At 51.4% G+C, this 26,520-nt stretch overlaps 11 protein-coding genes across 18 annotated transcripts; 6 read left to right on the top strand and 5 right to left on the bottom strand.

The window, feature by feature from the left end:
* Positions 1–1,535: 1,535 nt before the first annotated feature.
* H257_05400 (hypothetical protein) lies at positions 1,536–2,467 on the bottom strand. The gene has a single exon (XM_009830272.1). The coding sequence runs from the start codon at positions 2,183–2,185 to the stop codon at positions 1,568–1,570; it is 618 nt and encodes a 205-aa protein (XP_009828574.1). The 5' UTR covers positions 2,186–2,467; the 3' UTR covers positions 1,536–1,567.
* A 2,290-nt stretch (positions 2,468–4,757) lies between these two features.
* H257_05399 (hypothetical protein) lies at positions 4,758–6,077 on the bottom strand (the record flags this gene model as incomplete). Its single annotated transcript, XM_009830271.1, has 1 exon — positions 4,758–6,077. Exon 1 carries the CDS (start codon positions 5,640–5,642, stop codon positions 4,758–4,760), a length of 885 nt encoding a protein of 294 aa, XP_009828573.1. The 5' UTR covers positions 5,643–6,077.
* Positions 6,078–6,485: 408 nt separating this feature from the next.
* Positions 6,486–8,143, bottom strand: H257_05398 (hypothetical protein). 4 transcript variants are annotated; one of them, XM_009830269.1, is made up of 5 exons: positions 7,769–8,143; positions 7,479–7,715; positions 7,247–7,425; positions 6,898–7,203; positions 6,486–6,832 (listed from the first exon to the last, which is right to left on the bottom strand). In XM_009830269.1, the coding sequence occupies exons 1-4, from the start codon at positions 8,099–8,101 to the stop codon at positions 7,047–7,049; spliced, it is 906 nt and encodes a 301-aa protein (XP_009828571.1). In that variant the 5' UTR covers positions 8,102–8,143; the 3' UTR covers positions 6,486–6,832; positions 6,898–7,046. The 4 variants fall into 4 exon arrangements, with proteins under 4 accessions (XP_009828571.1, XP_009828569.1, XP_009828570.1 ...); XM_009830267.1 differs by having other exon boundaries at positions 6,898–7,425; XM_009830270.1 differs by lacking the exon at positions 6,486–6,832 and having other exon boundaries at positions 6,852–7,203.
* Positions 8,144–8,349: 206 nt separating this feature from the next.
* Positions 8,350–11,569, bottom strand: H257_05397 (hypothetical protein). Of its 3 annotated transcripts, XM_009830264.1 has the most exons (7): positions 10,977–11,569; positions 10,281–10,922; positions 10,175–10,222; positions 9,448–10,089; positions 9,251–9,395; positions 8,776–9,002; positions 8,350–8,722 (listed from the first exon to the last, which is right to left on the bottom strand). In XM_009830264.1, exons 1-7 carry the CDS (start codon positions 11,559–11,561, stop codon positions 8,378–8,380), a joined length of 2,634 nt encoding a protein of 877 aa, XP_009828566.1. In that variant the 5' UTR covers positions 11,562–11,569; the 3' UTR covers positions 8,350–8,377. The 3 variants fall into 3 exon arrangements, with proteins under 3 accessions (XP_009828566.1, XP_009828568.1, XP_009828567.1); XM_009830266.1 differs by having other exon boundaries at positions 9,251–10,089; XM_009830265.1 differs by having other exon boundaries at positions 8,350–9,002.
* Positions 11,570–11,642: 73 nt separating this feature from the next.
* Positions 11,643–13,117, top strand: H257_05396 (hypothetical protein; the record flags this gene model as incomplete). Its single annotated transcript, XM_009830263.1, has 6 exons — positions 11,643–11,805; positions 11,860–12,009; positions 12,055–12,342; positions 12,395–12,513; positions 12,575–12,685; positions 12,749–13,117. The coding sequence occupies 6 exons, from the start codon at positions 11,643–11,645 to the stop codon at positions 13,115–13,117; spliced, it is 1,200 nt and encodes a 399-aa protein (XP_009828565.1).
* Positions 13,118–13,406: 289 nt separating this feature from the next.
* On the bottom strand, positions 13,407–15,947 carry H257_05395 (V-type H(+)-translocating pyrophosphatase; the record flags this gene model as incomplete). Its single annotated transcript, XM_009830262.1, has 3 exons — positions 13,407–13,745; positions 13,815–15,351; positions 15,436–15,947. 3 exons carry the CDS (start codon positions 15,945–15,947, stop codon positions 13,407–13,409), a joined length of 2,388 nt encoding a protein of 795 aa, XP_009828564.1.
* Positions 15,948–17,651: 1,704 nt separating this feature from the next.
* Positions 17,652–18,393, top strand: H257_05394 (hypothetical protein). The gene is made up of 3 exons (XM_009830261.1): positions 17,652–17,852; positions 17,904–18,100; positions 18,154–18,393. The coding sequence occupies exons 1-3, from the start codon at positions 17,720–17,722 to the stop codon at positions 18,292–18,294; spliced, it is 471 nt and encodes a 156-aa protein (XP_009828563.1). The 5' UTR covers positions 17,652–17,719; the 3' UTR covers positions 18,295–18,393.
* H257_05393 (hypothetical protein) lies at positions 18,294–19,786 on the top strand. 3 transcript variants are annotated; one of them, XM_009830260.1, is made up of 4 exons: positions 18,294–18,316; positions 18,401–18,747; positions 18,807–18,957; positions 19,015–19,786. In XM_009830260.1, the coding sequence occupies exons 2-4, from the start codon at positions 18,484–18,486 to the stop codon at positions 19,653–19,655; spliced, it is 1,056 nt and encodes a 351-aa protein (XP_009828562.1). In that variant the 5' UTR covers positions 18,294–18,316; positions 18,401–18,483; the 3' UTR covers positions 19,656–19,786. The 3 variants fall into 3 exon arrangements, with proteins under 3 accessions (XP_009828562.1, XP_009828560.1, XP_009828561.1); XM_009830259.1 differs by lacking the exon at positions 18,294–18,316 and adding an exon at positions 18,336–18,358; XM_009830258.1 differs by having other exon boundaries at positions 18,807–19,786.
* A 154-nt stretch (positions 19,787–19,940) lies between these two features.
* Positions 19,941–21,242, top strand: H257_05392 (hypothetical protein). The gene is made up of 6 exons (XM_009830257.1): positions 19,941–20,021; positions 20,074–20,130; positions 20,184–20,315; positions 20,361–20,445; positions 20,494–20,600; positions 20,643–21,242. The coding sequence occupies exons 1-6, from the start codon at positions 19,974–19,976 to the stop codon at positions 21,120–21,122; spliced, it is 909 nt and encodes a 302-aa protein (XP_009828559.1). The 5' UTR covers positions 19,941–19,973; the 3' UTR covers positions 21,123–21,242.
* Positions 21,243–22,454: 1,212 nt separating this feature from the next.
* On the top strand, positions 22,455–23,820 carry H257_05391 (hypothetical protein). The gene is made up of 2 exons (XM_009830256.1): positions 22,455–23,651; positions 23,734–23,820. Exon 1 carries the CDS (start codon positions 22,732–22,734, stop codon positions 23,086–23,088), a length of 357 nt encoding a protein of 118 aa, XP_009828558.1. The 5' UTR covers positions 22,455–22,731; the 3' UTR covers positions 23,089–23,651; positions 23,734–23,820.
* A 147-nt stretch (positions 23,821–23,967) lies between these two features.
* H257_05390 (hypothetical protein) lies at positions 23,968–26,158 on the top strand. Its single transcript, XM_009830255.1, has 5 exons — positions 23,968–24,243; positions 24,304–24,453; positions 24,540–24,596; positions 24,653–24,982; positions 25,554–26,158. Exons 1-5 carry the CDS (start codon positions 23,992–23,994, stop codon positions 26,022–26,024), a joined length of 1,260 nt encoding a protein of 419 aa, XP_009828557.1. The 5' UTR covers positions 23,968–23,991; the 3' UTR covers positions 26,025–26,158.
* Positions 26,159–26,520: the final 362 nt, after the last annotated feature.

The raw sequence follows: 26,520 nt of genomic DNA, 5'->3' as shown, positions 1-26,520 counted from the left end.
ATGACCCCTTATAAAAATACTACAATTTAATATTCTATTCAAGTAAAGAAAAAAGTATACTGTATGGGTCAATGGAACTACATGCCATAGAATACACAACTCCCCTCCATAATTGGTCCCGAGTTAGCCGGTCATTACAGGTGCATGTCGAACAGTCGTGCCTTCAGCTAAGCGTACGACATCGAGCTTTTGGGTGAGCGTCGGTCAGTGTCGAGGCTTCGTTGGCAGCACTGTGGCTGCAGGTAGCACTGACATTCAAGGTTATCAAGTAGTGGGGTGGAAAGTTGTTTAACTTGTGCTGGGAAAAATTCCGCCAATCATAGTCGAGGTAACGATATCGATGATTATAATTGGCTGATTTGAAAATTTATTCCCGCGCCGTTACTCAGCGTCGTTCCCTGTAAATTGCCCCTCCATGCAGCTTGAAATTCGCAGTTTCGTCCTCATCAACACGAACTCAAGTCAGTATCACTATGAACATTGGGATTCCCTTTTTGTTGTCTATCAACTGCCACCATAACCAGACGAGCGTGTTATGCGGATTATTTGCCGTCTTATCGTTGGGGGTGCAAAAAAGTACTAACGTTAGTACAATAAGTCAAAATATATAGTCTGATTATACGTACCGTCGTACCATTGGGGATGCCCTTAGCGCAATTGTACAGTACATACTAGTAGCATGATGCTATTAATAGTACAATAAGTCAAAATATAGTCTGATTATACACCATTGGGGTTAGCGCATTAGTACATACTAGTAGCATGATCATAGACGAAGGCGTACAAGTAACTACATATCATAAAACTTTACTAGAGGGCAAGATATACTGTATATCCATCCACTTCATCACTCAAGGTCCATTCGATCCATGCTGCAGCGACTAGGTGTTTTTTTTTGACAAACACATTGAGTTGGGCAAGGATGAGATACAAGTACTTTCAGACTGTAACTTGGTACCGACTTGTACAAGGATGAGATACAAGTACTTTCAGACTGTAACTTGGTACTTCCGCCTTGTACAGGATGAGATACAAGTAACTGCGTGTGGACAGCTGTATGTAAGTCAGTTGCATACACATCAGTTGTTGGCCCAGCAAGCACGGATCCCATTCTGCGCTGCAGGAATAGAATTCATCAAAGTTGAATACGGTCTTAACTGGGTAAATAGCTGGCGAAGAAGCACTACTAGTATGCGATGGGACCACTTGGTCCCATGTGGTCACGACATGGACATTCCTTTCACCAGTACGTGGAGAATAGGTAGATTAAACACACCGGAAACTCCAAACTCCGAGTATTAATACATGAATATAATGTACACTTTATTGAAGCAGAATACAATACCAATCAATCCCTCCCAGAAAACCCATCAATACAGTTGTACCGATGGTATCCAGAATCCGGATTCTTGCAAACGAATAGTTTTGATTTTTGTCAAAAAGTCGCTCGGAATCTGCGAAATAACCAGATTCCTTAAATTGTCCGTTATTCCGCCGGTAAAGGTGCGGTGGTATGGGGTATTTTGAGCGAATTAAAAAACTGGCTTGGCTCATCGGCGTCGGTCAGTCACGTGGCGTCGCGGTGGGTGTGGCGATGGTTGTTCGGCTCACGCATCTCATCCAAGAGGCGGACTCTGTCCTCATGGACCGGTTGAGCCATCGCCTGCACTGGAAAGATCCGTCGGTCACGTTCGAATGCCATCATTGCAAGACGTTTTTCCACTGGAATCCCAAGTCCAACTGCGCCATGTGCGGGAACGTCGTGTGCGTCGATTGCTCCGAAGCAGCCAAAGTCGAGGGCACCATGGTAAGTCTTCGGACTGGCGACGTCCGATATGTCACTGTCGTCGTGGACGTGTGCGTGCCTTGCTACTACACCTCGCTCATGACCCTCTCCACTGCATCCGTGGCCAACGCGTGCGACGACGACATTAAAGCAAAACTTCGTCCGGAACGGCCCACCTTCCGCCACCTGGGACAATCTCTTCCCCTTCACTCCATTCACGAGCATCGACCTCCACAAACACCCGTGTCCAGGAAACCTCCGCCGACAAGTCAGTCCATGCCGCCACGTCCCCCTAAACGGTCCTTCTGGAAGCGATAGCCACGTACAATCAATCGTCCATTCCACTTCCCAGCGTCTTGAAAGTGTGCGAGGACATGCATCCCTTGCTTGGCCAAACATATGTCTCTCATACCATTGTCGGATCCTTCCAGTGCTGCACAAGTGGATACAACGAGCAGGGAACTCCTCTTTCCAACCCACCAAGCAACCAGAAACTCTCCCATCGCCGCGAATCTCTGGTGCCCCCGGTATACTGGATGTGTTGCTACGTCACATCGTACAGCACCACGCCAACCCTCTGGTCCCCCATGTCCTACTTGCCAAAGCTGCCAATTCCGCGCCAGATTTCGTCTACAATATGTACTATTTGTAATTATTTATGTATTTGAAAGTATGTTGCTGGACGCTTGTACTATCGTTCAAAGTATTCATCCGTTAAAGGCAAGGGTGTGACTGATAACATTTAAGAATATTTCATATTTTCGCGCAAAATGCGATTAACCAAAATGCCATTTTCAAAACGGAGGTAAAAGGTCCATTTTATACTAAGCTTATGGCAATTTGGACCTCTTCAACGAGTAAATCCCACGTGGAAGTATTCATTGGATTTGGGCTAAATCTCTTCAAGCAAAACAAGTTTCAATTTTGATCTAATTTGTTGAATTCGGCCCCAAAATGGCGTTTTGGGCCTGAATATTGCAATATTTCAGGTTGCCAGACGCAACCTAATGACCTCAAATGCTACGAATAATGTGTTACTTCGAAGTAAGGTACTATTAATAAGTACGTAGTAGTTTTGATAGCACCACAAGTGAATATAAACACCACCCCATCCTTATATGTATGATTTGGAACAGGATTGGACTACATTTCAGATTCGTTGCGAAATTGTCAATGTTTTGAGCTCTCAATGGAAAGGTGACTTTTGCAACTCATTCCATTCCGCATCCATGGCAGCGCCCTGACAAAACCAGAGTTACCTCTTAAAAATATCGTAGTTAGAGCCTGTTCGTTCCAAGTAGAATTCGAAAATCGCGAATAAGGGGAGTGACAAAATACTTCTTCCCATTTTGTTGCCATTTTACGGCCATGTTTGATGGGCATAAGTCGTGTCCAGAAAATGCAAAGTGATTCGACAACATAGTATTGAACCAAGGGTTTTCACTGGCTCCCGTGGCCAAGGTCCAAGCCGAGGTCCGTCGTTGCGCTTAACACCCAGCGGGGTGTACCCAAATTACTGTATGGTGATTGAATATGCACCAATCAAACAGTGAACCTCTGAATTTCACAATTACATAAATAATGAAGGTTAAATGGAATATACGCCTTAAAATTTACATACAAAATTCAGCAAGTTACAAAGTATCGATCAATAGATTTGGCAAATCAGCACAAAAGTCCAAATTTTGGGTAAAAGCACAATATATAATGCTAGTAGGGAAATGCCAAATTGAAGGAGGAGGGCGGTCTTAGTGACTCATGCGGCCAACGTCTGCGTGAAGGCATTCAATCGAATACATTGAATCGATCTGGGCAAACCGCGCTGCAAATCCACTTTCCCGCAAAAATCAATACTTTATTCACTAACAGAGGTTTTGTTTAGACCTCATCCTGCAAGCGCAACCCGACTGCCTTCGCATGAGTGCCTCGACAAGTACTTACTGTTAGTAGTACTGTAAGGTGATTCATGTAATTCCCGGCCAGCAAATGGCCAATCACAATCATCCAAGGAAAATGATGGACAAAATTACGTATTCTTGTATCACATACTTGTAAAATTTAATATCTGCTTGTCGGATATTTTTTACAGTTTTTGTATTACTTACGTAGTAGTTGCACTTCTAAATTTAATTACTTAAACACTTTATACATATCATTATTAAGAGGTTCTGAGGATTTTGTCACCCAAATCAGGAATTACATTATTCAAGTGCCTTACTGGCCGGGAATTAAATTCACACAGGGAAATTTCAAATTTAGAAATTCGATGAGCAAATTGACCACAACTCTGAGAGTTGTGTTACAGTTAATATTGCTTTGCAGAAATCGTCTGTGAAACGCTATTTCTCGGAATCGTAACATCAAGGATTTGTATGGGACTGAATAAAAATACAGCCAATAGAATGCGCACGTAATAATACTACAGCCAATAGTATGCAATCCCTCAGAAATGGAGTGCATCTATTGGTTAAATGTTTAGTGTTCGAGAATTCGATGCGTTACCTTACCGGTACTTCGAAGTATGTATCTCACCCGAAGATGCATTATTATTGTGTCCACAAGCACAAGTTACTTTTATTATATTACTGTCGTCTGTATTCATATATTATTAAGACTAACGTTAGTATTACAGTCCGCGGCAGCACCGAGGGCTGGCATTCATTGAAAAATTATCGGTTTTTCCTGTATTTTACACAGAGGTTGCGTAATAAAAAACTATTTTATTAACTCTGGCATTGAAACACTTTAAAACAGCATATCCTGTCACATATAACGTTTGAAACCAAAATCTTGAATATAACCATACCACAAATATAGATAACTTGTATATCATGATATTTGGTACGTCCTCTGTTCCAAATTACTGCGGACGAACGCAAAAGTAACTTTTTCCAAATTACTGTACCCATTACTCATTGATTGGTCAATGCAGAAATACGTTCATCTTATTGGTTATAATTGTATCTACCATTCATTGCAGAAGCGACACAGGGCATATCACATTGGCCATGAGCGTACCGGTACGTCTCATGGCAGCCTTGTTCATGTGCGGCAAGCGAAACTGATTGTCCCCGTTGTGCTCTAGCACAAGGCGCATGACCGCCTGGAAGGTGAGAAAGACATTATCAAGCTTCTCTACACTGAGCTCGTCGTATGCAGCCAAAGTTGCGCGAATGCCATCGTCGACCGTGCGACTCACGGACTTGTACTGTAGCGCTTGAATCGAGGCAAAGAAGCTAAGATCTAGGACGTTCAAGTCCGGGCTGTAAGGCGGATGTCGTCGAACAGTAAATATCCACTCGTCATGCGTCACGGCCTGCAGAACAGCGTCGCAGATGGACATGTGTGGCGTCGCGTTGTCCTGCTGCAACATCACGCGCTTGGAGACACTGGGCATTTTGGCCTTGATGGCAGGTAAGACGAGATTGAGCACAAAGTCCTGGTACACTGCAGGATCGACATTAACCAGCGTAGCCACCAACGTTCCGCCTGAACGATTGCGGGATGAACGCGCCGCGGGCATCATCGTGATGAACTGCCACATCCCAATCTTGCCCTCGAAGTCAAGATTTCCATCCGCATCGAACTGAGGGCGCGCCACGGCTGCAAGGAACATGAACTTCGGAATAAACCTCTTGCTCTTGCAGGCGCGGCCTTTTGGAGTTTCGCCTTTCGTGAGGTAAACCTTTCGGCGATCCTTGTCCGCATTGAACCACTTCTCGTCAAGATGTACGATGTCGATTATGTCCGAAAATGGCAATTCCACGAGGGTGCTGCCATAGCCACGCGAGCGAGGTAGCCGCGATCCAGCGGACATGCGAGCGACAAATTCCAACGCGTTCGGCTGTGTTGGCATCGGTCAACATTGGTTTCAATCGTGAAGAGCGACGTTGCAGCGTCCCGGCCTTGAGGTTGCAGCAGATTGTTCCGAACGAGAGTCCCGTGGCGACGGAGATGTCTCGCATCGTTGTGCGCTGCTCTTGCGGTACGGCTTGAACGAGTTGAGTGACGTGGTCCGGCGTATAGTGCAACTTGCGCCCGACTCGGCCCGCCTTTTTTTATGGCGAGGAGCCCTGAGTGATGAACCCATTCCAGATGGACGAAACTGTCTTGCGGTTGATTCCAAGCCGGGTCGCAGTGGCTTGGATGGAGCCACGTGGCAACTTGCCAAAGGTCAGGAGGCATTGGAGGTTATGGATGACCTCCAACTTGTTATCGTCCGAGAGTTCTCGTCGAGCGCGGGCATGGCGGCAAATTCAAAAATGACCTCAAGGCCCCGGGATAATTAAATAAACCTATATTATTTTGTATTTTTTTTTCTGATGCCCGATGACGAATCAAAATTACACCCCGAAATTGGTGGTTTTGAGCGTTGCGGTCAATGGACAATACCTTTATAATTGAATTGTCTTTCAGACATGGTAGGATTCATTAAATTTGGCCTGAAAATGATTTTTTGGGGTCGCTGGGAAGCCAAATGTCCGCAGTAATTTGGAACAGAGGAAGTATGGTCGAGGCTATTGTCGATTTGATACAAATTTGGGGAGGGGGTGCAATCGAATCGCGCCAACCAAACCGATCCACAATCGATCTGATTGGTTGAATTTCATTGAGAAGGTTTTGATTGGCTCATAATTTTGAGCTCATCTGAAGTAGCCAATCAAATCGATTTAAATTGAAACCACGCCACAACACGACATTTCACTCGAAAGCACAATACACAATTTTCATTCATCTTTACAATATTGAGTATTGATTTATACAGTTTATTGTATGGTGAATATGTACTCCCATATATGATCCATCCGGATAATTATCCGTTAAGCCTGTAATACGTACCAAATGTACCTTGTTAACAGTAAGTACATCTATACATCCATCCTGTCACAGCAACCCCAACGTGCGCAGTCGAGAGTCGTACTCGGACCGGCCAATGTAGCATCCAATGAGCGCCCGCTCGCCTTGAAACGCATGTCGGCCATGCATCACGCGGTGATTATCCACGACAATCATGTCGCCTTCGTCCATTTTGTACACCACTTCACCCTAGTACCCACACATCACCCATGAGTGTACATACTACTAGTAATCCTCCTAGTACTACTACTGACCGCGTTGATCACGTCCCACAACGTCTTGTGGTGTTTATAGTAGGCGGCCACTTGGTCGTGGCTCAAGTGCGTGAGCGGCGCGCGGTCGTAGTCGTTGAACCGGACCAACTCGACGTTCCCCGCGCCATCTCGCTGGATCAGCGGCCGCATCACATGCAACGACACGTCATCGTCAACACAGTATTGCGGTAACGCCGTGTCGCAGAAAAACTGGAACGCGTCCGGCGCGTACTTCCGCAACCACTCGACGACGTGGAAGCCATCGACGAAGCGACTCGCGCCTTCGTCTGCGTTTGCGGCGGCAGCCTGCAGGACGCAGTTGAAGATTTGAAGACCCGGCGGTTCGTACAGGTACGTGCAGTCGGTGTGCGGTCCCAGCGCCAAGTTGGTCGACGCCGTGTCTTTGTACGCGTTCTCGGGATTCACGGGGCGTGTGGTCCACATGCGACCGTAGATGGTTTCCAGAACGAACCCAATGCGCCGTGCAAATGCTTCCGTCGCGTCCATGCTTGACGGAGTGTGTTTGATCTACACATGTCGAGGGTGTTGGGAGAGGATATACAGGATGAGCGAGGAAGTACCAACAGCACGCCAAACTTCTGCAGTTGGGCCATCCCGTCCTTGAAGCCACCGCTTCCATTATCCATCATGGCGTCGTACGTTGTAGATGGAAGCGTGAAATCGTTACCCCACAACGACTTCGTGTCCACACGCTGCTGCCGATAATGCCGGCTGTCATACCCGTCGGAGGGAATCCCATATGCATGTTCTCGCAACCAAGTCGCAGGGAATTCACTCCGCACGCAGTCCGAGCCGCTCTACATGAACATCAGATCTCACGAAGATGGAAATATAAAGAGTGAACACATACCACAACGTCGTCCCAATCGATGGAGAGTACAGAATTGTTGGCATGGAGCGATGCGTGTCCCGTGGGATGGAGGGGAATGGCAGACGTGAGGATTTGCCGCTGGAGGGTCGTGGGATGTTGACACGACGGACACGTGCAGTTGTCGCGCAGCCACGCACGATGAAATGTGGACGACACGCCGTCTTTCCACGTGACGTGGATAGCTGCATCATCGTTCGTTGGCTTGACCGCTTGAAGCACTGTTTCTGCTGCTGGGATAGATGCTGTAGTGTGTGCGAAGCGCAGAGAGATCGTCCCCACGGACCGGCGGAGCAAAAGGCGGCGACAGAACATGCTGTCAGTCACGTGCGTCGACAGAGAAGGCGCAGGGCCGTGCGAGAAAAAAAGTGAGGACGTCCATGGATTGTTGATGCAGCACCGGATTATCCGGAATATCGCCACATTATCCGGAATATCGAGATTATCCGGATCATGCCCACGATGTCGAGCCATAATTCCCTATTTAGGACCTCAATCAGGACAGCCATCCGGTGTATTTCAGACCATCCGCCTCACTTCAACTTGACTGTTAACCGGATGGGTTGAACTTCAAACTTCCACAACTTAATGTTAACCGGATGGGGTAAACTTTTCATACGCCGACGTCAACGTGGAGAAGAGGTGCTGCCCTAGCATCCGCTCGTACATGGAAAAGTCCGCCGGCAGCAGCTTGTCTGGGTGTAGGAGCCGCACCGCCTTCATGTACCCTTTCTTGACAGTCGCGTCGTCCGTGACGTGGCACTGCCGCATGTCTTTGAAAGGAAAGATCTCATGGAGCGAGTTGAGCATCGCTTGAACGTCCTTGTGGTGGGCCCAACTCGCGACGGCGGCATCAATGCGCTGGCTGTGGGCTACGGCTTCTTCCGCGTCCTTTTCTTGCTGCACGCGGTGGCCTTCGTGCCACTGCCGTCGTTCCTATATGTAGTAGTACGTTTGTTAGTAGTACTAGCCACTCGACCTAGCGGCACCTCGAGGCGGCGTTGCGTTGCTTCGTGTTGAGCCAGCAGCCGCTCTTCGATGCTCTCCAGCACCGCGTGGTCCGGCTTGGTCCACCGAGTGGCCCGCGTGAGCTTATGGTAATAGTACACTTGACCAGCGTCAGTTTGCACTTGAATCCAATTGGAAGTAGTTGCTGTGGTCGTGGCTGGCAAACTGGTCGTGCGCACTGGCTGGGGTGGCAGCAACGTGGCCTCGGCTACTAGTACACCACCATAAACAGGGAATTCGACCATGTAAGTACATATTGTCGATTTAATACAAATTTGGGGAGGGGCCAAACCGATCCACAATCGATCTGATTGGTTGAATTGAATTGAGAAATGGGTTTTGATTGGCTAATAATGTTGAGCTCATCTGACGTAGCCAATCAAATCGATTTCAATTCCAACGAGAAACAACAGCACAATGAAATTTCACTCGAAAGCACAATAGTAGACCACTCACGTTCGCTGGGCAATAATGGCTGCTGCAGTTGCTGCTGCTGTTGCTTGACGCGTTCGTCCAGGCGCAAGTGCGAACTTCGTTTCCCCGGCCAGTTCAAGCTCTGCGGCCGCTTCCGCGTCTTTCGCGCCGTCGCCGCCGCCGCCGCCTTGCCCATCATCCTTCCAAGTCATTCCCAATCCTAGTCCATGCCGTCATACCTCTTCGTCGGCCGCCTGTTGTTCTTGACTGGCGGCGGCAAATGCTCGCTTGGCCTTGGTCAGTTGTTTGCGTCGAAGTCGTTCAATGTACAAGTCCCAGTCCCCCGGTACTACCGGCGGTTTCTCGATTGGCTTTCCCCCGTCGTCACTCGAGGCTTCCCCTTCCTCGTCCTCCTCGCCGCCAAACAGCGTCCGTGCCGCCGTCGCCTCGTCCGTCTCGCCGTCCTCCCGTCGGCGCCGCCGTGCCGGTCCTGCATACCCCGCAACCCCAAACAAAGCAGCAGCCGCTTCGACGTCTACATCTCCGTCTCCTTCTTCGTCGGGACGCACGGCCCACGGCTTTAGCGGCCGGCCGAGTGTCGGATGCACCAGCGGCGGCACCTCTTCCCGGCTCTGCTGCCTGACTCGTACCTTCCACATGGGGTGGCTCGTGTCCACCAAATGCTGCCGCAATGCTGTCCACTCGTCGCGCATCGCTCCATGTCGAGCTTCCAACTGCATGGCCCCTTGCACCAAGTTGGCCACAAGTGTCTTGGCGCGCACGACGCTGAGTTCATCCCACTCGACGGCGACTTTGTCCACGTTGGTTGCCGTCATATCTTTGCCAAGTTCGTGCACTTGACGTTCAAACCGAGGCAGGACCTATATATATATATAATTATATATCATCTATATATAATATACAAGTTCCCACGAAGATCTCTACCCTCCTCCTCCACGTACGTACATGGATATGGTGGAACGCAAACGGTTCTTGCAAATGCACTTCCCACACCTAGATACTGTCATAAGTAGTAGTAGTACTAGTAGTAATACTAGTAGTCGTCCTATACCGTGGCCGTGTCTTGATGCAGTCGCGCGTGGCTACTCCCAATGTCCCTCCATGCTCCCCATACATCTGCGACGCTGTTTTCGTGTTTCGTGGGTGTTTCGTACGAGTGTTCAAACGACTGAACGATGTCGCAGTGGCGTCGCATGGCCTCGACGGCCGTCGCCATGGCCACGTGCGCTTGGACGACCTCGTCGCTTTGTTTCGTGACCATTTGGAGACGCCGCTGTAATGGAGGCACGGCCTCGAGCAACGACTTGTACGACTGATTCATCCGTTGTTTGGCGTGGGCTGGCCCCATCGCTTTCGTGCTATTGATCATGATGCTGGACGACGAAGATGGAGTGGTCGACCGAGGAAGGGCGATGGAATCGGGATGGAGGATGGCGTCATGCAGGAACGAGTGAGTATACGGCGACTTGCTCAATGCATCATGCAGTGAAATGTACGTCACCCAGCGCTCCAGCAACCGCCGCCGCCGCTCCGTGAATGCCGGCTGAAATCGGGATTGACCTCCTCGTAGTAACGAACTCTTTGGGGGCAAGGAGGGTATGCATGCGCATGGATACACGATAGAAAGGCGCTCCCACAACCAGGCAAAATCCTTGAACCGCCGCTTCACAGTCGTAGCGCCAGCATCCCCCCCCTACCAACGGCCATGACGATATGCACATGGAGAGATATGCTGTAGAAACCTTACCACGCCATGTCTATGAACGACAATCCAGTATACCATGTACGCGCTATGTCCGGTTCCAATCTTTTCGCTGCCAGAGATGGACACAATCGTGGTGGGCGGCAAGTCGTCCGAAGGAGGCTCGGACCGATGGAGCGCGGCAGCGTCTGTGGATATAGGCGACGGTGCAGAGTTCCGCCTCGAGGGTACTTCATGCATGGAGGATTCGGCAGTGGTGTTCATGGACGCTGCGCATGTCTGTGACCGATGCAGTTGAGATCGCGGCGAGGATGTTGTTGGCGTGTCAGATTCAGGTATCCTCGTGATGTTGCCCAAATGAAGCTCAGCCACGCGGCGAAGACTAGGTTTGCATATTTCGACCACCTGCTTCGGCGCCAACAACTCTGTGTGCTGCTTGAATGTGGCTTTGATCTCCTTGTACACGTCGGACATCAACGCCTTCGTCCGTCCTTCCTGTGACAGAGCCATGTCTTCGATCTGGCCATAGAGCGATGCGATCTGAGCATGAAGGGATGCGATCTCCTCCAACGCTTCCGCGCGGCCTTCCACACGACCCAGTTCCCTTGCCTGACTTTCAAACGGATCCATCCTCGAAGCCAAAGTCGAATATAAAATGAGAAAGGTTTTTGAAAGTTGAAATATCCATTTATACAAGATACACTCCAAATGATGATGTCAAACAACATGGTCCATGTGCTGCAGCAGCGAGAAAGGCGCGGCAATCCGCGGCGACTGGCGATGTCTCGAAGGACATGCTGGAGCGTAGACGATGTCTTGTCCGTGGAAGAGCATGCTGTGCTGCTCGGATTCAGCAACAGTGGGCGATACCTCAGTAACGTTACGACTGGTGTCGTTGGAGAATCCACTTACGTCATGTGCATCCTAGTGTACTACAAGTCTTGCGACCAAGGGCTGCTGCAGGTGTATTGGCGAATATTCAATCCGTCTTCGACTCCATTGGTGTCCCCAGGCACGGCGTTGGCCATCTCAGTTGGGCCGTGTGCAGCGTCATCGCTGCAGAACTGTGCATATGACGGTACAAACATCATTCTACTCCTGCATGTTTATGAAATGGGGGTAGACGACATGGAGCTTCGCGTATGGGAAAGCATCGATGAATCCCTCGTGGTGGCTATCTCGAATTCAGGTCGACGTCCAGGGACAGCATTCCACGTGACAGTGTCCTGCGGTCCGTCGGCACCTCGTTCATCCGTGATCGGCGCGCTTCGACTTACCCTCTCCACGACCATGTCAATTCCTGAATGCTGGTTCTTCGTTTCGTCGACATCCCAGCTCGTGTTCCACGTCGGAAGTTCCTTGCTCCTCTTCTCCCTCAACTGCGGCAACCGCCGTGCCCCCATGCTTCCCCGTACCCCCCGCCCGTGCATTCTCCCTAGCCACTAAAAGTCCTTCTTGAACAGATTCGACCAAGCCATGGTACTACGCGTCCGAGTTTCCCGTCGAGGTCGTCGCAGTGCCGACGGACGGTACGCATCCTGTCACGACCACCAGTGATCATCCCACCAAACTCCTCCTGCAGGTATGTATGATTTCCATCCTTCTTGGACATTTCGTGCATGTCCACTCTCGACTCACGCTAGTGTGCGCTGGAATCCACGTTTGACGTCGAAGTGTTTCTGCAGAGTCTCTTGGACTCTTCTCCCACACTTCGTTCGTTCCATCTCCACGACTACGACCTCCGCCACCTCTGTGTTCGTCCATCCATCACGAGCAGCAGCTCAGCTTCCCTCGTCAACAACAGCAATGCTACGTAGGTGGCAGACTCGACATGGCTGTACATGTGCGTCGTGGCGGCCCTCGACCAAGACGGCGGCAGTCGTTGTCGTCGTCGCGTCGGCATCTTCTTCGCATGGAACGTCCTCGACGGCTCGTTTCAAACCCTGCGCCTCGTCTCGGTGCCTCTCCACACCCCGTTGAACACCGCCTCGGACGCGATGCTGCTTCGGTGCCGCCGCGCCATCTCGTCCATCCAAGCCACTACTCATCCCCCCACGACTTGTTCCAACTCTTCTTGGTCCAGTTCTGTCCCGTCGTTCAACATGTGGACCAACGCCGGTGTGCTTTGCGGCACGTCTGTCGGCCGCCTCGACAACCCCGCGTGGCCGTACGCCATCTCCAGATGATGCAATAGTGCTTGTCATTTTACCCAAAATTTGGACTTATTCTCGCCAAATCAGTACTTTGTCCTGACTTTTGTATTAAAATATCTTTACACTAATTTCAGTCACACCCGATGTTGAATTCGTCGAATGTGAGTGGATCATTTTATTGGCCACTTGATTCGTGTTGTGGGTTTTGATTGGTCGATTTTTGATTGCGTGGGGTCGATTACACTGTCGTCCAATTTCGAATAATTTTACCAAAACATGAATAAAAACGAATGAACCATGTTAACACGATAGTAACGTTCTACTACGTCGAAGGATGGGGCGGCACCCCCCCTACATGCGTGACAAACAACGGCCCGAGCACAAGCACCGTCGTGGAGAGCAGCTTGATCACAACATGCAGCGCTGGCCCCGCCGTGTCCTTGAACGGATCGCCGACCGTGTCCCCCGTCACCGCCGCCTTGTGTGCTTCGCTGCCCTTGCCGCCAAAGTTGCCCAGCTCCACATACTTTTTCGCATTGTCCCATGCTCCGCCCACGTTATCCAGGAACAGCGCCATCATGATGCCTGTGACTGTGCCAAACATGAGGTACCCCGCCAACACTTCGGCGCCCAACAGCGGCTTATTTTGATACTCGCCCACCTACATATGTATATAGTACGCGATTGCAATCAATCATCGCATCCTTCCCGTGGCAAGATGGGTACGTACCACGCGGAAAACCAACCCGACGGCTACGGGCATGAGCACGGCCAAGAGTCCCGGGAGGCGCATCTGCTTCAACGCGGCCTTGGTCACGAGCGATACACATGTGCGGTAGTCTGGCTTTTGCGTACCCTGCATGATACCCGGGTACAGTTCAAACTGCCGCCGGACTTCGAGCACGACTTCGCCGGCCGTGTCCCCCACCGCCGCGACCGCCAGCCCCGTGAAGAAGAACACCATCATCGTGCCAAGCAATCCCCCCACTAGCACTTCGACCGTGGCAATGTCCACAGTCGTGAACGGCACGCCCGCGAACGCGCTAAACTCGTCCATGAACGCGCCAAACAGCACAAAGCACGCCAGAGCCGCCGACCCGATCGAGTACCCCTTGGTGATGGCCTTGGTCACATTGCCCGCAGCGTCCAACTTGTCGGTCGCATCACGGACGTACTCTGGCTGGCGACTCATTTCCGCGATCCCGCCCGCATTGTCGGCGATGGGTCCGTAGTTGTTCATCGCGAGCACAAACACGGCCGAGCTCAGCATGCCCATGGTGGCCACTGCCGTCCCAAACAGCCCGCCCGTGCGCCCGCTGCCGATACCGGCGGACGCGCCCAAGTGGTAGGCGGCAATGACACTAAAACTCACCATGAGGGTAGGCACGACCGTGGACTTCATGCCGACGGCGACCCCAGTGATGATGTTGGTGCCGTGGCCAGTGGTGCTAGCCTTGGCGATGGATCGCACTGGCGCGTACGCATAGTCGGTGTAGTACTGCGTCGACTTGACAAACACATAGGCGGTAACCATACCCACGACGCCGCAGAGGAAAAAGTGAAACCACGCGCCAGGAGCGGTGGACGTGAAGAGGAGCCACCGCGTGGATAAGCCAAACCCCGCCAGCGCCAACAACAATGTGATTGAGTACCCGCGTTGGAGCGTGGTCATCGGGTCCGACTCGGTTGGCCCGGGCTCGGTCACGCACAGGATGCCGATGGAGGACACGACAATGTCGAACGCGTGCACGACCACGGGGAAGAACACAAACGAGATGGGGGACTCGATCGCACCTTCCTTGGCGAGGGACCCGCCGAGGATCATGGCGCCGATGATCTCGGCCGCGACGCTCTCAAACACGTCGGCGCTGCTCCCGACGCAGTCGCCGACCATGTCCCCAACCAAATCGGCAATCACCGCCGGGTTGCGCGGGTCGTCTTCGGGGATGCCCTGCTCGACCTTGCCCACGAGATCGGCGCCGACGTCGGCGGCCTTGGTGTAGATACCCCCACCCAATTGCATGAACAGCGCCACGAACGACGCGCCAAACCCGTACCCGACCATGAGCATGGGGATTTCCGTGGCATTCACGATGGGCGTGAACGCGGCATGCAGCAACACGTATAGAATGCTCACGCCTGCCACGCACAGCGTGATGTCGAGGACGGCGGAAAACGCGCCGCCGCGAAAACAGATGAGCAGCGCCTCGCCGTACGATCGACGCGCAGCGCTCGCCACGCGAATGTTGGATTGCGCCGATACCCACCTAGAAACATGTCGTAGTTGGATTGTTGTTGAGGAATGATAACAATCATGAATGATGATGGATGAAAGGGAACGTTGCACTTACATGCTGATGTACCCGGCTGCCGCCGAACACATGGCACCTAACGCAAATGAGATCGCGCCAAGGACCCCAAGCGTGGTGTTTCCGAGCTTTTCGACGCCAGACGGGTGCAACGAGTTGGGACGCAGCGAGTAGCTGAAGAAAATCAACAGCGCCAATCCGACGGCGATCTGCGAAATGGCCGTGTACTGGATGCGGAGGAACCCTTCGGCGCCTTCGCGGATAGGAATGGAAACTTCGCGCATTTCAGGCGTGCCGTCGTCTTTGGACAACACCCAATGACTCAGGTACAGGGAGAACACGGCGCCATACCCGCAAAAGGTCAAGACAAGCACTATCGGGCGGAACGACGACGTAAAGAGCAGAAAGATCACGCCGACGGCCGTGATGGCAAGGATGGGCACGTTCAAATCAACCTTCTTCGCATACGCGGACGTGTGGTTGCGTGCATTGTCAAAGCCAAAGTCAACATCCGCATGCTGCTCATGCTGGTTGGGCAGCCCACCGTATTGCATCTTAGTCCGACTCGACCCCAAAATCAAATGCCAAAACGTTCTTGGCGACGTCAGAACCTTTACAAATGAATATTGTGTTTCCTATTGATTTCAAAGGGATCCTTGAAATCATGTTGGGCTTTGTATACGTGGGTCCACGTGGCATCTTCGGTCAACCGGATATTAACCGGACGCATCCGGAGCACCCTCCCAAGTTCAAGCTTCCACGTGGCACGTCAGAATGTAGCCTATCAAAACCGCCTTGTATTTTGGTAAAGAGCCTGTTCCAAGTACAGTGTACTACGAAGTAAATACACTGTAACGAAATAGGCAACAGCCAATCAAAACACCCCCAACGTTTTCCAAAATGGGGTGCATGACCATTTATATTGATCCTACGCACTCAACGCAACTCTGATGTTGGATATTGAGTGCCGACATGAACACAGATAACCACAGTGGGGGAGCCCAGTCACCAGCTCATACGTGTACGCGACTGGCGTTGCTGAAGTAGTAGTGACTAGAGATCAGACGGTCGACCCCGCTGGGTATTAAGCGCAACGACGGACCTTGAACCAGTCAGTCCCTGTAACCTGGGAACTCCAAGACCCCTTGCGTTTATTTGGTATTAATAGTAAGTAATACTTACTGTACTACCGGTACCGGTACTGTACATGCAATGCGCTAATTTGCATCCTGTGGACAACTAAATATCACTAGCCAATCAGATGCACTTAATCCCTAGCTGAAATTGTTTTGGGCTAGGCATTTGACTACTACTATTAAAAGTGAAAGCCCTTGGTGCAATACTATGTTGACCAATCACTTTGCACATTCTGGGCATAATTTATGTCCAATCAATCATGCCGTAAAACGGCAACAAAATGGGAAGAAGTATTGTGGATTCGGTAAGGTAAAAATCAATTTAAGACACATCTGTGAAAGGAGGTTCCGGAGAATTTCCAAATCTCCACACTCAGGCAACTTTTTCAACCTCCGAAACTTGGAGATTATAGCTGAAATAATGCTTTACAGAGACACATACCAATTATATTGTGTTTTGAAGTCGTATTGCATGAGAAAAACACCAAAAACTAAGCAAATTTGATACAATTTTGAGAATCAATTTAAGCACAGACACATGTTGTTATCTTGATCAAAGTATCAATCATTATTTGCTTACAAATTTTGTTTTATTTGCAAAGGTTTGCTTCAATTAGTTTTGCGCCGTTTGATTGGTTCTTGAACATAGATCTTAAATTGAGTGATTTTTTACGTTATTGTGGATTCGATACGAATTTCGAGACCCCCGTCGAATCGAATCTCGCCGCCGAATCGAATCACGAATCGACGCTATTGGCTAATCCAATTTTGAGTGGATTTGATTGGCTCTTGCAGAAGTATATTCAACTAATCAGAACTCCGGAATGATTCAATATTGATTCAACAAACAAGGCGAATTTTGGCTTATTTCCAGCTGCTAATCCAATTTTGAGTGGATTTGATTGGTCCTTTCAGAAAGGACAAGCAAATTCAACCAATCAGAACTCCAGCTTGATTCAGTACTATTAATAGTATGGTATTGATTAGACAATCCACGCGAATTTGGGAAGTTTACAGTGAAATCACAATTTTTGATCACCCCAGTATTCGAATTCTACGTTCTAACGTTAACGTTATTGCTAAAATGCGAATCAACCATGCTAAATATACATTGTGAAACCACTGACTTTGCACCAAGCAAGTGCAGTACAGTAGCAGCGCAGTCGTGCCTTCGATACCAGTTTCTTACTATGGATGAAGGAGGGGAAGATCGAGGAGAGGAGCATGGAGAGGAGCATGGAGAGGAGCGAGTGGAAGACCTGCCTCCAGAGAAGAAGGATGAAGTGAAGAGTATTCCCGCATTGCGAGCCCAGCTCGACGATGGTACATACGTCGACACTTCGCCTTGTTTGACTAAACTCTGTCTGTACGTAGTGCAGGCTAGATACCGCCACAAAGAGCCGGAGCTACTGAATGAACTGAACAACACGTACGACTACATGGTCAAGAACTTGGACCCGATCATGTCGGAAGCACTCGAAGACCTGATGCTCCATCGCCCCGAGCAAGTCGCGGCCTACCTGGCATTCTACATGGCTGGTACTGTCGACGTCTCCAAATACAAGAAAACTGTACGTCCAACTCTCGTCTATACAATCGACTACACTCTTACGTATCATGTTAGCAATTGCAACCGCAAGCGTACTTTGAGCGCAAAGTCCAGCCAGCGTTGGGATTGGCCGTGGATTCTGTCATTCGAGACAAGCCCGACGACGTCAAGGCGTACTTGATGACGTTTTTTGACCAACGGGCCAACATTTATTAGCAATAACATTGCAAGAATACGGGTAGTTACAATTAACGATCTCTGGCGTTGCCACGTCATCGAGGTAAAAGTAAGAATGATGGTCGTTTGAGAGAGCCAATGGTAGGCTGATATCCGGATATCATCATCCGGATACACAGAGTGGTGGAAAGCACTGGCGAGAAACCCAGACGCGGCAAACGAGGAAGGATGGCACCAAAGCAACAAGCGTCCAAGAAGACCGTCCAGAAGGCCAAGGAAAAGGCCGTGGAGGACAAGACGTTCGGCCTGAAGAACAAGAACAAGAGTAAAAACGTACAGAACTACATCAAGACGGTGGCGCACCAGGTCAAAGGCACGAGCGAGCGCGAGGAGCGCAAGAAGCTTGATGAGAAGAAGGCGGCGTTGGCGGCCAAACAGGCCATGGAGAAGCAAATGAACGATCTTTTCATGTCTGCGATTATCCAGCCCAGGGTATTCAACTACTACAACGTCCATTGTCCATGATGGATCTAACTCGATCCGCGCTTTAGGTGCCCCTTGGCGTCGACCCCAAGACCATCGTATGCGAGTTCTTCAAACAAGCGACGTGTTCCAAGGGCAACCGATGCAAATTCTCCCACGATCTCATGGTGGGCAAGAAGGCGATCAAGATCAACCTGTACGAGGACGATCGAAAAGAAGGTACCAACCATATCCCATCGTCGCCATGTCGTTCTTCACGTGCATGTTCCTTTACAGACAAGATCGAAGACTGGGATCAAAAGAAACTCGAAGACGTGATCACGGAAAAGCACGGCCAAAAGGTGGCCACGCAGACGGACATTGTGTGCAAGTACTTTCTGGACGCGATCGAAAAGTCCCAGTACGGGTGGTTCTGGAGCTGTCCGAACGGCGGCAAAGCGTGCAAGTACCGCCACGCGCTGCCGCCGGGATTTGTATTCCAGACCAAGGCCGAGCGGGACTTGGCCAAGGGCAAGAAGGTGGACGACGTCAGCATCGAAGAGATCATCGAGCAGCAGCGCGCCAAACTCGGCGCCGGCGGCGGCACTCCCGTCACCGAGGCATCGTTTGCCCAGTGGAAAGTGGAAAAACTCGCGCGCAAGGCTGCCGACGACGAGAAGCGCCGGAAAGAAGAGGCCAAGAAGACGGGCGGCCGCAGCATTCTCAGTGGACGCGCGTTGTTCTCGTACGACCCGACGCTCTTCCGAGATGATGACGATGCCGCCGAAGACGAGTACAACGTCCGAAACAGCGACGACGAAGAGGATGAGGATAAGCCCGCGTTTCGAGGAGGGGTCGACGCGGCCGCGGCCCACATGGACAAGTCGTTGTACCTTCAAGACGAGGATAACTTAGACGAACTCATGGACGAAGAGTAGAGTGACAGATGAAGCATCAAGTAGGTGGAGGCGGCAGCATGGATCGAAAAGATTTAATGGGTTCATGCATGTGGTGTTGCAGTGGTCAAGATATACTACTAGTAATATTAGTGCCGGTGGTTGTTGGACTGTATTTAAAATGCCATGGCTCATTTTGAGGGAGATATTTTAAATGGTTTTAAAAGGCACCGGCCTTTATTGATAATAGTACTACTACTAGTAGTACTATGGATGTAAAAACTGGTACTTTTATCCGGATACGAGACGCCCGTCTTTCGAAATAAAGTCACCGCGATACAACAACTTCCACGCGGCACCATGTCGTCGTCATCGATTGGGAACACGGCCATCAAGCGCATCCGAGCGGTAGGTTCACGAGGCCCTCATGGAGGTTCTATAGATGATGAGTGTGGAATAGGATGTGCGTGAGATGATGACGGATCCCAGTGATCAGTACTTTGCCGCGCCATTGGAGGTACGAATCAACGACGCGATGTCATCAGCAAGTCATCACGTACCCTGACGTAGGACAACATGTTTGACTGGCACTTCACGATTCGCGGTCCGCGGGACACGGAGTTTGCCGGCGGTGTGTACCATGGGCGTATTCTCCTGCCATCGGACTACCCGTTCAAGCCTCCCAACATCATCCTACTTACGGTACGCACTCTAGCAAATCATGCAGCATGGCTCAACGATGTGAAGCCGAACGGTCGGTTTGAGGTAAAGAAGAAGATCTGCTTGAGCATATCTGCGTATCATCCCGAGCATTGGCAGCCAGCATGGGGCGGTATGTCCCCGTTTCATCTATCCCCTTTCAGCTAACGCATCATGGCAGTTCGGTTGATCCTCGAAGCCTTGATCAGTTTCATGCCCACGAAAGGCGAAGGCGCGATTGGAGCGTTGGATTTTACCCCCGACGAGCGCAAAGCCCTAGCGTTGGAGGTAACCTGGCCAGGTCAAGCTTTCCGTGACAACTCCCTTTAGTCGGTCCGATGGACATGTCCGCAATGCGGCGACATCAACGCCCTCATCCCGGAAGAACGTGAGACGGAGACTGCGACAGAGTCCAAATACGCATCTCAGATCGCCCAACTGCACATTCACAACATGGAGACCCCCGACGTCCAACCAGACCACGACGCGGATGCTTCTTCGGAACCAACTGCCGCCCCAGCTCCAGCCGATTCGAATCCCCCTTCCGCCATCCCGTCATTGGCCCCGCCTCCATTGGCCGAAGTTCCCGCCGACACGAATGATCTCCCTGTCCCAGTACCACCCCTCCATCAACCAGCGCCGGCCCCCGTCGTCCATCGACCCCCGACTCCTCCCACGGCGGTGGCGCGACGTCAACCCGATTTTGTCGACAGTGTCCTCCAAGGCATCTCCACAGCCCTCCTCTTGGCCCTTATCGCCCTCGTCTACAAGAAGCTGCTTCATCTCAACGGCAACATGATTGCCGATTAGTATTGTAGATGATTCGATACGAATTTCCAACCTCGTCGAATAATCGAATCACGAATCGACGCGATTGGCTAATCTATTTTGAGCGGATTTGATTGGCTCTTACAGAAAGAACAAGACTATATTCAACCAATCAAAACTCCACCATTGGTTGATTACCATAGTACTACTACGTAGTAGTATTGATTACACAAACCAAGTGAATAGCAAATTCACAATACCTCGTCCTACCACTACTCTTGATCTCGATGTCATGGGATTCGAGGAGGATGCAAGCCAATCCCTCTGCTGATACTTTGTGAAGTAATATAATACAACCAATACAACCCCCTCATATGTCCAACGTATATTCAAACAACAGGTATGCCTCGTAGTATCCCAACAACTGACTTGGGCTCAGGGGGTGAACGCTTCCACGATGGGCACCGCCGCCGACGGCTTGGCTTCGTCTTGCTTGGCCAGGCTCGGCTGGTTGGCCGCCCACGTGTCAAATGTCATAGGACGGTGGTTCTCCATGGCGAGAATCCACTGCATGGACGGCTTGCTGCGGCGGCGGCGGCCGCGCCCCCCGGCTTCGTCCGCCGCCTCGTCGTCCGTCATGTTGTGGCGACACCAGTACGCGTAGTCAACAAAGTGAAACGCCGACCACCACGCGTCCCCCACGTCGCCGAGCGCGGCGAGTGCGTGCGCCATGGTCGTGTCCACGGCGGGGGGGTTCTCGTCAATGCCGAGTTTCTCGCACATGTCGTGGAGCGTCAGCTCGTCCCCGTGGAGTAGGTACAGGCGGCTCGCGTGCAGCGGAAACCACGTGCACATGCAGCGGAGGGCATGCGCGGCATCGTCGGCGGCGATCAGCCCCAGGCGGCACGAGTCAGGCACAAAGTTGAGCCGCTCGTTTCGAGCCAACACGCGCTTCTTGTAGTCCAGCGCCACCTCCATAAGCATAGGGATGCGCAGGATACACACGCGAAGGCCGCTGCGACGCACTTCGTTCTCGATGTGGAGCAGCGGCTGGAACGGCGAGTCCCACTCAGCGCTGCCGGCAAACTCGGTGCTGAGCAGGACGAAGCCCATCACCTTGGCCGCTTTCGCGCCCCGCAAGAGCGACGGCAGGATCGTGCCCGGTGTTGACCGCGACGGCAAGTACAGCACCACGTCCATGTTTTTGAGCATCTTGCGCACTTCGTTGGGGCGTTGGAGGCGGCCGTGCACCCACACCACACCCGGGATGGGCCGCGCGGCTTCGGGCATGATGCCCAGCACGTTGTCGCAGCCGTGCACCGTCAGATTCGGCAACATGGCCAACATCCCCGCGACGCGCGCCCCGAGGAGGTCGTTCAATCCCACGACAAATACCTTGGTGGGGAATTTGCCCACGTAGAACCGATCCGGCGTGAACCACTGCTGGGGGGGCGTCGGGGGGCGCCCCACGAGCGTCTCAAAGTGGCACTGGTCGCTCGACACCACCCCTAGCTTCTCGCACACGGTCGCATCGGCCCGCCCCCCCATCGGCGACATGGTCAAGGGGGAAGCGAGGGCAGTCCACCAAGTGGGCAGGTTGAGCGCCGACCAGCTGGCAATCCATGTGGGCGTGTCCACTTGACGGTACACGATGAGGCTGTTCATGGCTGCGGCCAGCGACGACGCCATGCCGGTGGGGGAGAGCGTCGAGTGCGCGTGCGCGACGTTCATCGTCATGCCGGCGTACGTGTCGGCTTGGAGGAGGGGCTGGATCAGCGCCTCGGCCGCCTCCGACAGGCGCAGCACCGGCAGCTGCGTGGCTGGCGCGAGGCCCGCGACCAGTTGGTGCGCGAGGCGAATGTGGATCTGGTGCATGTCGAGGAAGTCCAGGAGAAACGGCAGCCGAAGCACTGTCCACGAGGACGTGTGCGGACGCAGCGACGTCAAGTGCGTCTCGAGGTCGTGCAGCGGGTTCGACTCGTTCGCGCCAGCCCACACCCATGACTGAAACACAATGTGTGGCACGCAAATGTCGTGCGCCGTCGTGAGCAGGTCCCGTGTCACAGATAACGAAATAGTCGACGCTGTCGTGACAAACACCGCGTGCACCCCCGAGAGGAACCGGCGGGGGTTGGCCGGGTCGAATGGCTTCACCTCGACACGCGAGAGGCGGTTGAGCGCGCGGATGCTCGCGTCGTCCGGGTCTGCGTGCATGGGCACCCCCGCTACGATGACCACGTGCTTGAACGATTGCAATTGGAGCGCCCGCACCACCGCGGCGCCCACGAGGCTGGTCGCGTCCGGCACGGCGACGACGCGGTGCCCGAGCAGTTTGCGCAGTGCGATGCAACCCATGGACGAGTGAATGAACGATCGAATGCAAGATCAAAAGTGATTCTGCCGTTGGAACCGTTTTGGATATAACCTGGGACACGACGACACCCCACGAGGACAGCGTTCTCACTTAACGGGAACATCGTCGACTACTTGAGGTAGTTGATGCAGTACGTGCGATGTTCTACATGAGATGCGGCCGTCGCCATCAGCGGCATGTTGCTACCTAGACTAACGGTAGGGGTGTAGCAGAAACCATCCTGCTGTCCATGTTATATATCCTTGGTGAGCCTTATGACGTTGAGACGAAGCCTCGTAGCCCAACCAGCGATGGCTTTATGCGCAGGACAAGTCGAGGTTGTGGCGGCAGACGACGATGTTCAAGCGTCAGGTTGCTTTGTCCACCTGTCTGGGCTGACACATGCTGTGAACTTCAATATGGGTGGAAATGTCCTTGCTATCACGAATCAAAACGTGGGGATTCGGAAAAAAGGACTGAATTTAATCCAATCATACGTCGTTTTGAAATAACATGGATGGACTTCATGTTGGCTCTCATATCGTAATTTGCACCAACATGCAAGCTAGCGCCGTTGCCCGCCGTGTCCTCCGTCCTTTCCTGCGCAAGACGTCCGCCAATGCCGCCGCCCGCGCTATGAGCTCCAAGGTGCCGACGCACCTGCCCTTGTCGTTCTTGTCGGAAGAGGAACTCATGTTTCAAGACGCGGCAACGAAATTTGCGCAGGATGTGTGCCTGCCCAAAGTTAGCAAGATGGACGCCGACGGCGAAATGGACAAGGAAATCACCCAAGGCATGTTTGACAACGGCGTACGTGATATGTCATCCTCTTCGTCGGTCGCGGAATGTAGTATCTCATGACACATGTAGTTCTTCGGGATTGAAATCCCGGAAGAGTACGGCGGGTCGGGCGCGTCCTTCATGAATGTATGCTTGACGATTGAAGCTCTGAGTCGCGTGGATCCCGTCGTGGGTCTCCTCTGTGACTTGCAGAACACGGTCGTGAACAACGTGTTCGTGGTACCGTCAACCCATCACTTGTCACGTGCACACAAGTGTGTCCATGCATTCATGTCCATCGACGATTCTTTGCTTTTTGCATGTAGAACTACGGCACGCCCGAACAAAAGCAAGAGTACTTGCCGCGCTTGGCCACGGAAATGGTACTCCTCCACCACCTACCTCCGTCTACATCTCTCAACATGGGTGCCTGCATTAGATTGGAAGCTTTTGCTTGTCCGAGGCCGGGTCGGGCAGCGACGCGTTTGCACTCAAAACCCGCGCCGACCTGTCCGCGGATGGCAGCTACTACACGTTGAACGGCCAAAAGATGTGGATCTCCAACTCCGAGTACGCTGGCGTATTTCTCGTCTTTGCCAACATCGACATGGCCAAGGGGTACAAGGGCATCACGTGCTTCATCGTGGACCGCGACACGGAAGGGCTCGAGATCGGCAAGCCCGAAGACAAGCTCGGCATCCGCGCGTCGTCCACGTGCCCTGTGTACCTGACCAACGTCAAGGTCCCCGCAGACAAAATCCTCGGCGAAGTATGTCGGCCCCTTCCCCTCCATGTATCCTCTCGGGCGTGACCTACTTTTGTCCTTTTACCCAAAATTTGGCTGACTTTTGTGCTAATTCGCCAAATCTATTCTTTGTCCAGCTAGTATCACACTAATTTCAGTCACATTCACGAATCATTCGATGTTGACTTGGTCGACGAGTGGATCATTTGATTGGCTACTTGATTCGTGTTGTGGGTTTTGATTGGTCACTTGATTCGTGTTGTGGGTTTTGATTGGTCGATCGATTGTCTGATTCGATTAACCACCCAAATACCACTCCAATTTCGAATCGACTGAACAATATATATATATATATATTATGTACATCCATCGTTTGTAGTGGTATATTATTATTCTCATTTCATGTGGTTCTTTATGTTTTAAATATGTGTTCGTTTGAGTCAACGGGTGGTCGAATACTATATATATTTAAAAGGTCAGAGATGTACACTATATTCCACATTCTATTGTCGTCACGACTATACTCGTATGATGATATCATATATATACATGTATATATATATTCACTTACTAATCGTGTATTTCTTTCGAGTAGGCGGGCAAAGGATACAAGATTGCGATTTCGACACTGAACGAAGGACGTATTGGAATTGCATCTCAGATGCTTGGCCTCGCCCAGGGCGTGCTGGATCAGACCGTGCCCTACTTGTACGAGCGCAAGCAGTTTGGCGTGCATATTGGCGACTTCCAGGCGATGCAGCACCAGCAGGCCGAGATCGCTCTGGATATCGAGACCGCGAGGCTGTTGGTGTACAACGCGGCGCGGCTTAAGGACGTGGGCGAGCCGTTCGTGAAGAACGCGGCCATGGCCAAGCTGCATGCATCGCGCGTGGCGGAGCGGTCGGCGTCCAAGTGCATCGAGCTTCTTGGCGGCGTCGGGTTTACCAAGACTCTGCACGTGGAGAAAATGTGGCGCGACTCCAAGATTGGCGCCATCTACGAAGGCACAAGCAACATGCAGCTCACGACTATTGCCAAGATTCTCAAGGACGAGTACAAGGCATAGATAGGTAGCTAAGGCAACCAACAACCCACCCAAGGAGCATCACAAGTATATAGAACCATACTTAGTCCTATATAGAACCATACTTAGTCCTATATAGAACCATACTTAGTCCTATATAGAACCATACTTAGTCCTTTTCCCGGAAACACAAGACACACGCACAGAATCTCATGTTGTTGAATGATGCCCCAGACGAACGAAATGCATCATACTTTTCAAGTGTACTGTATCGAAAGTCTTATCGTTTTCCCCAAAATTTCGACTTTAACGTACTGTCTTGGCCAAATCTATCGATCGATACTTTGGAAGTATTGTCGTTTTACCCAAAATTTGGTTGCCTTTTGGGAAATCTATAGATCGATACTTTGTATTATTGTCCTTTTACCCAAAATTTGGCTGACTTGTGTGCTGAAAATCGCCAAATCTATCGATCGATTCATTGTGAATGAACCTGTGGGGATTGAAATCACACTAAATGAATTCACACACTATTTAA

The sequence above is a fragment of the Aphanomyces astaci genome, assembly GCF_000520075.1.
Source record: "Aphanomyces astaci strain APO3 unplaced genomic scaffold supercont1.10, whole genome shotgun sequence".
NCBI classification, from domain to species: Eukaryota; Oomycota; class Saprolegniomycetes; order Saprolegniales; family Verrucalvaceae; genus Aphanomyces; species Aphanomyces astaci.
Note: the sequence above shows the minus strand (reverse complement) of the source record. Positions and strands in the feature narration are given on the sequence as shown.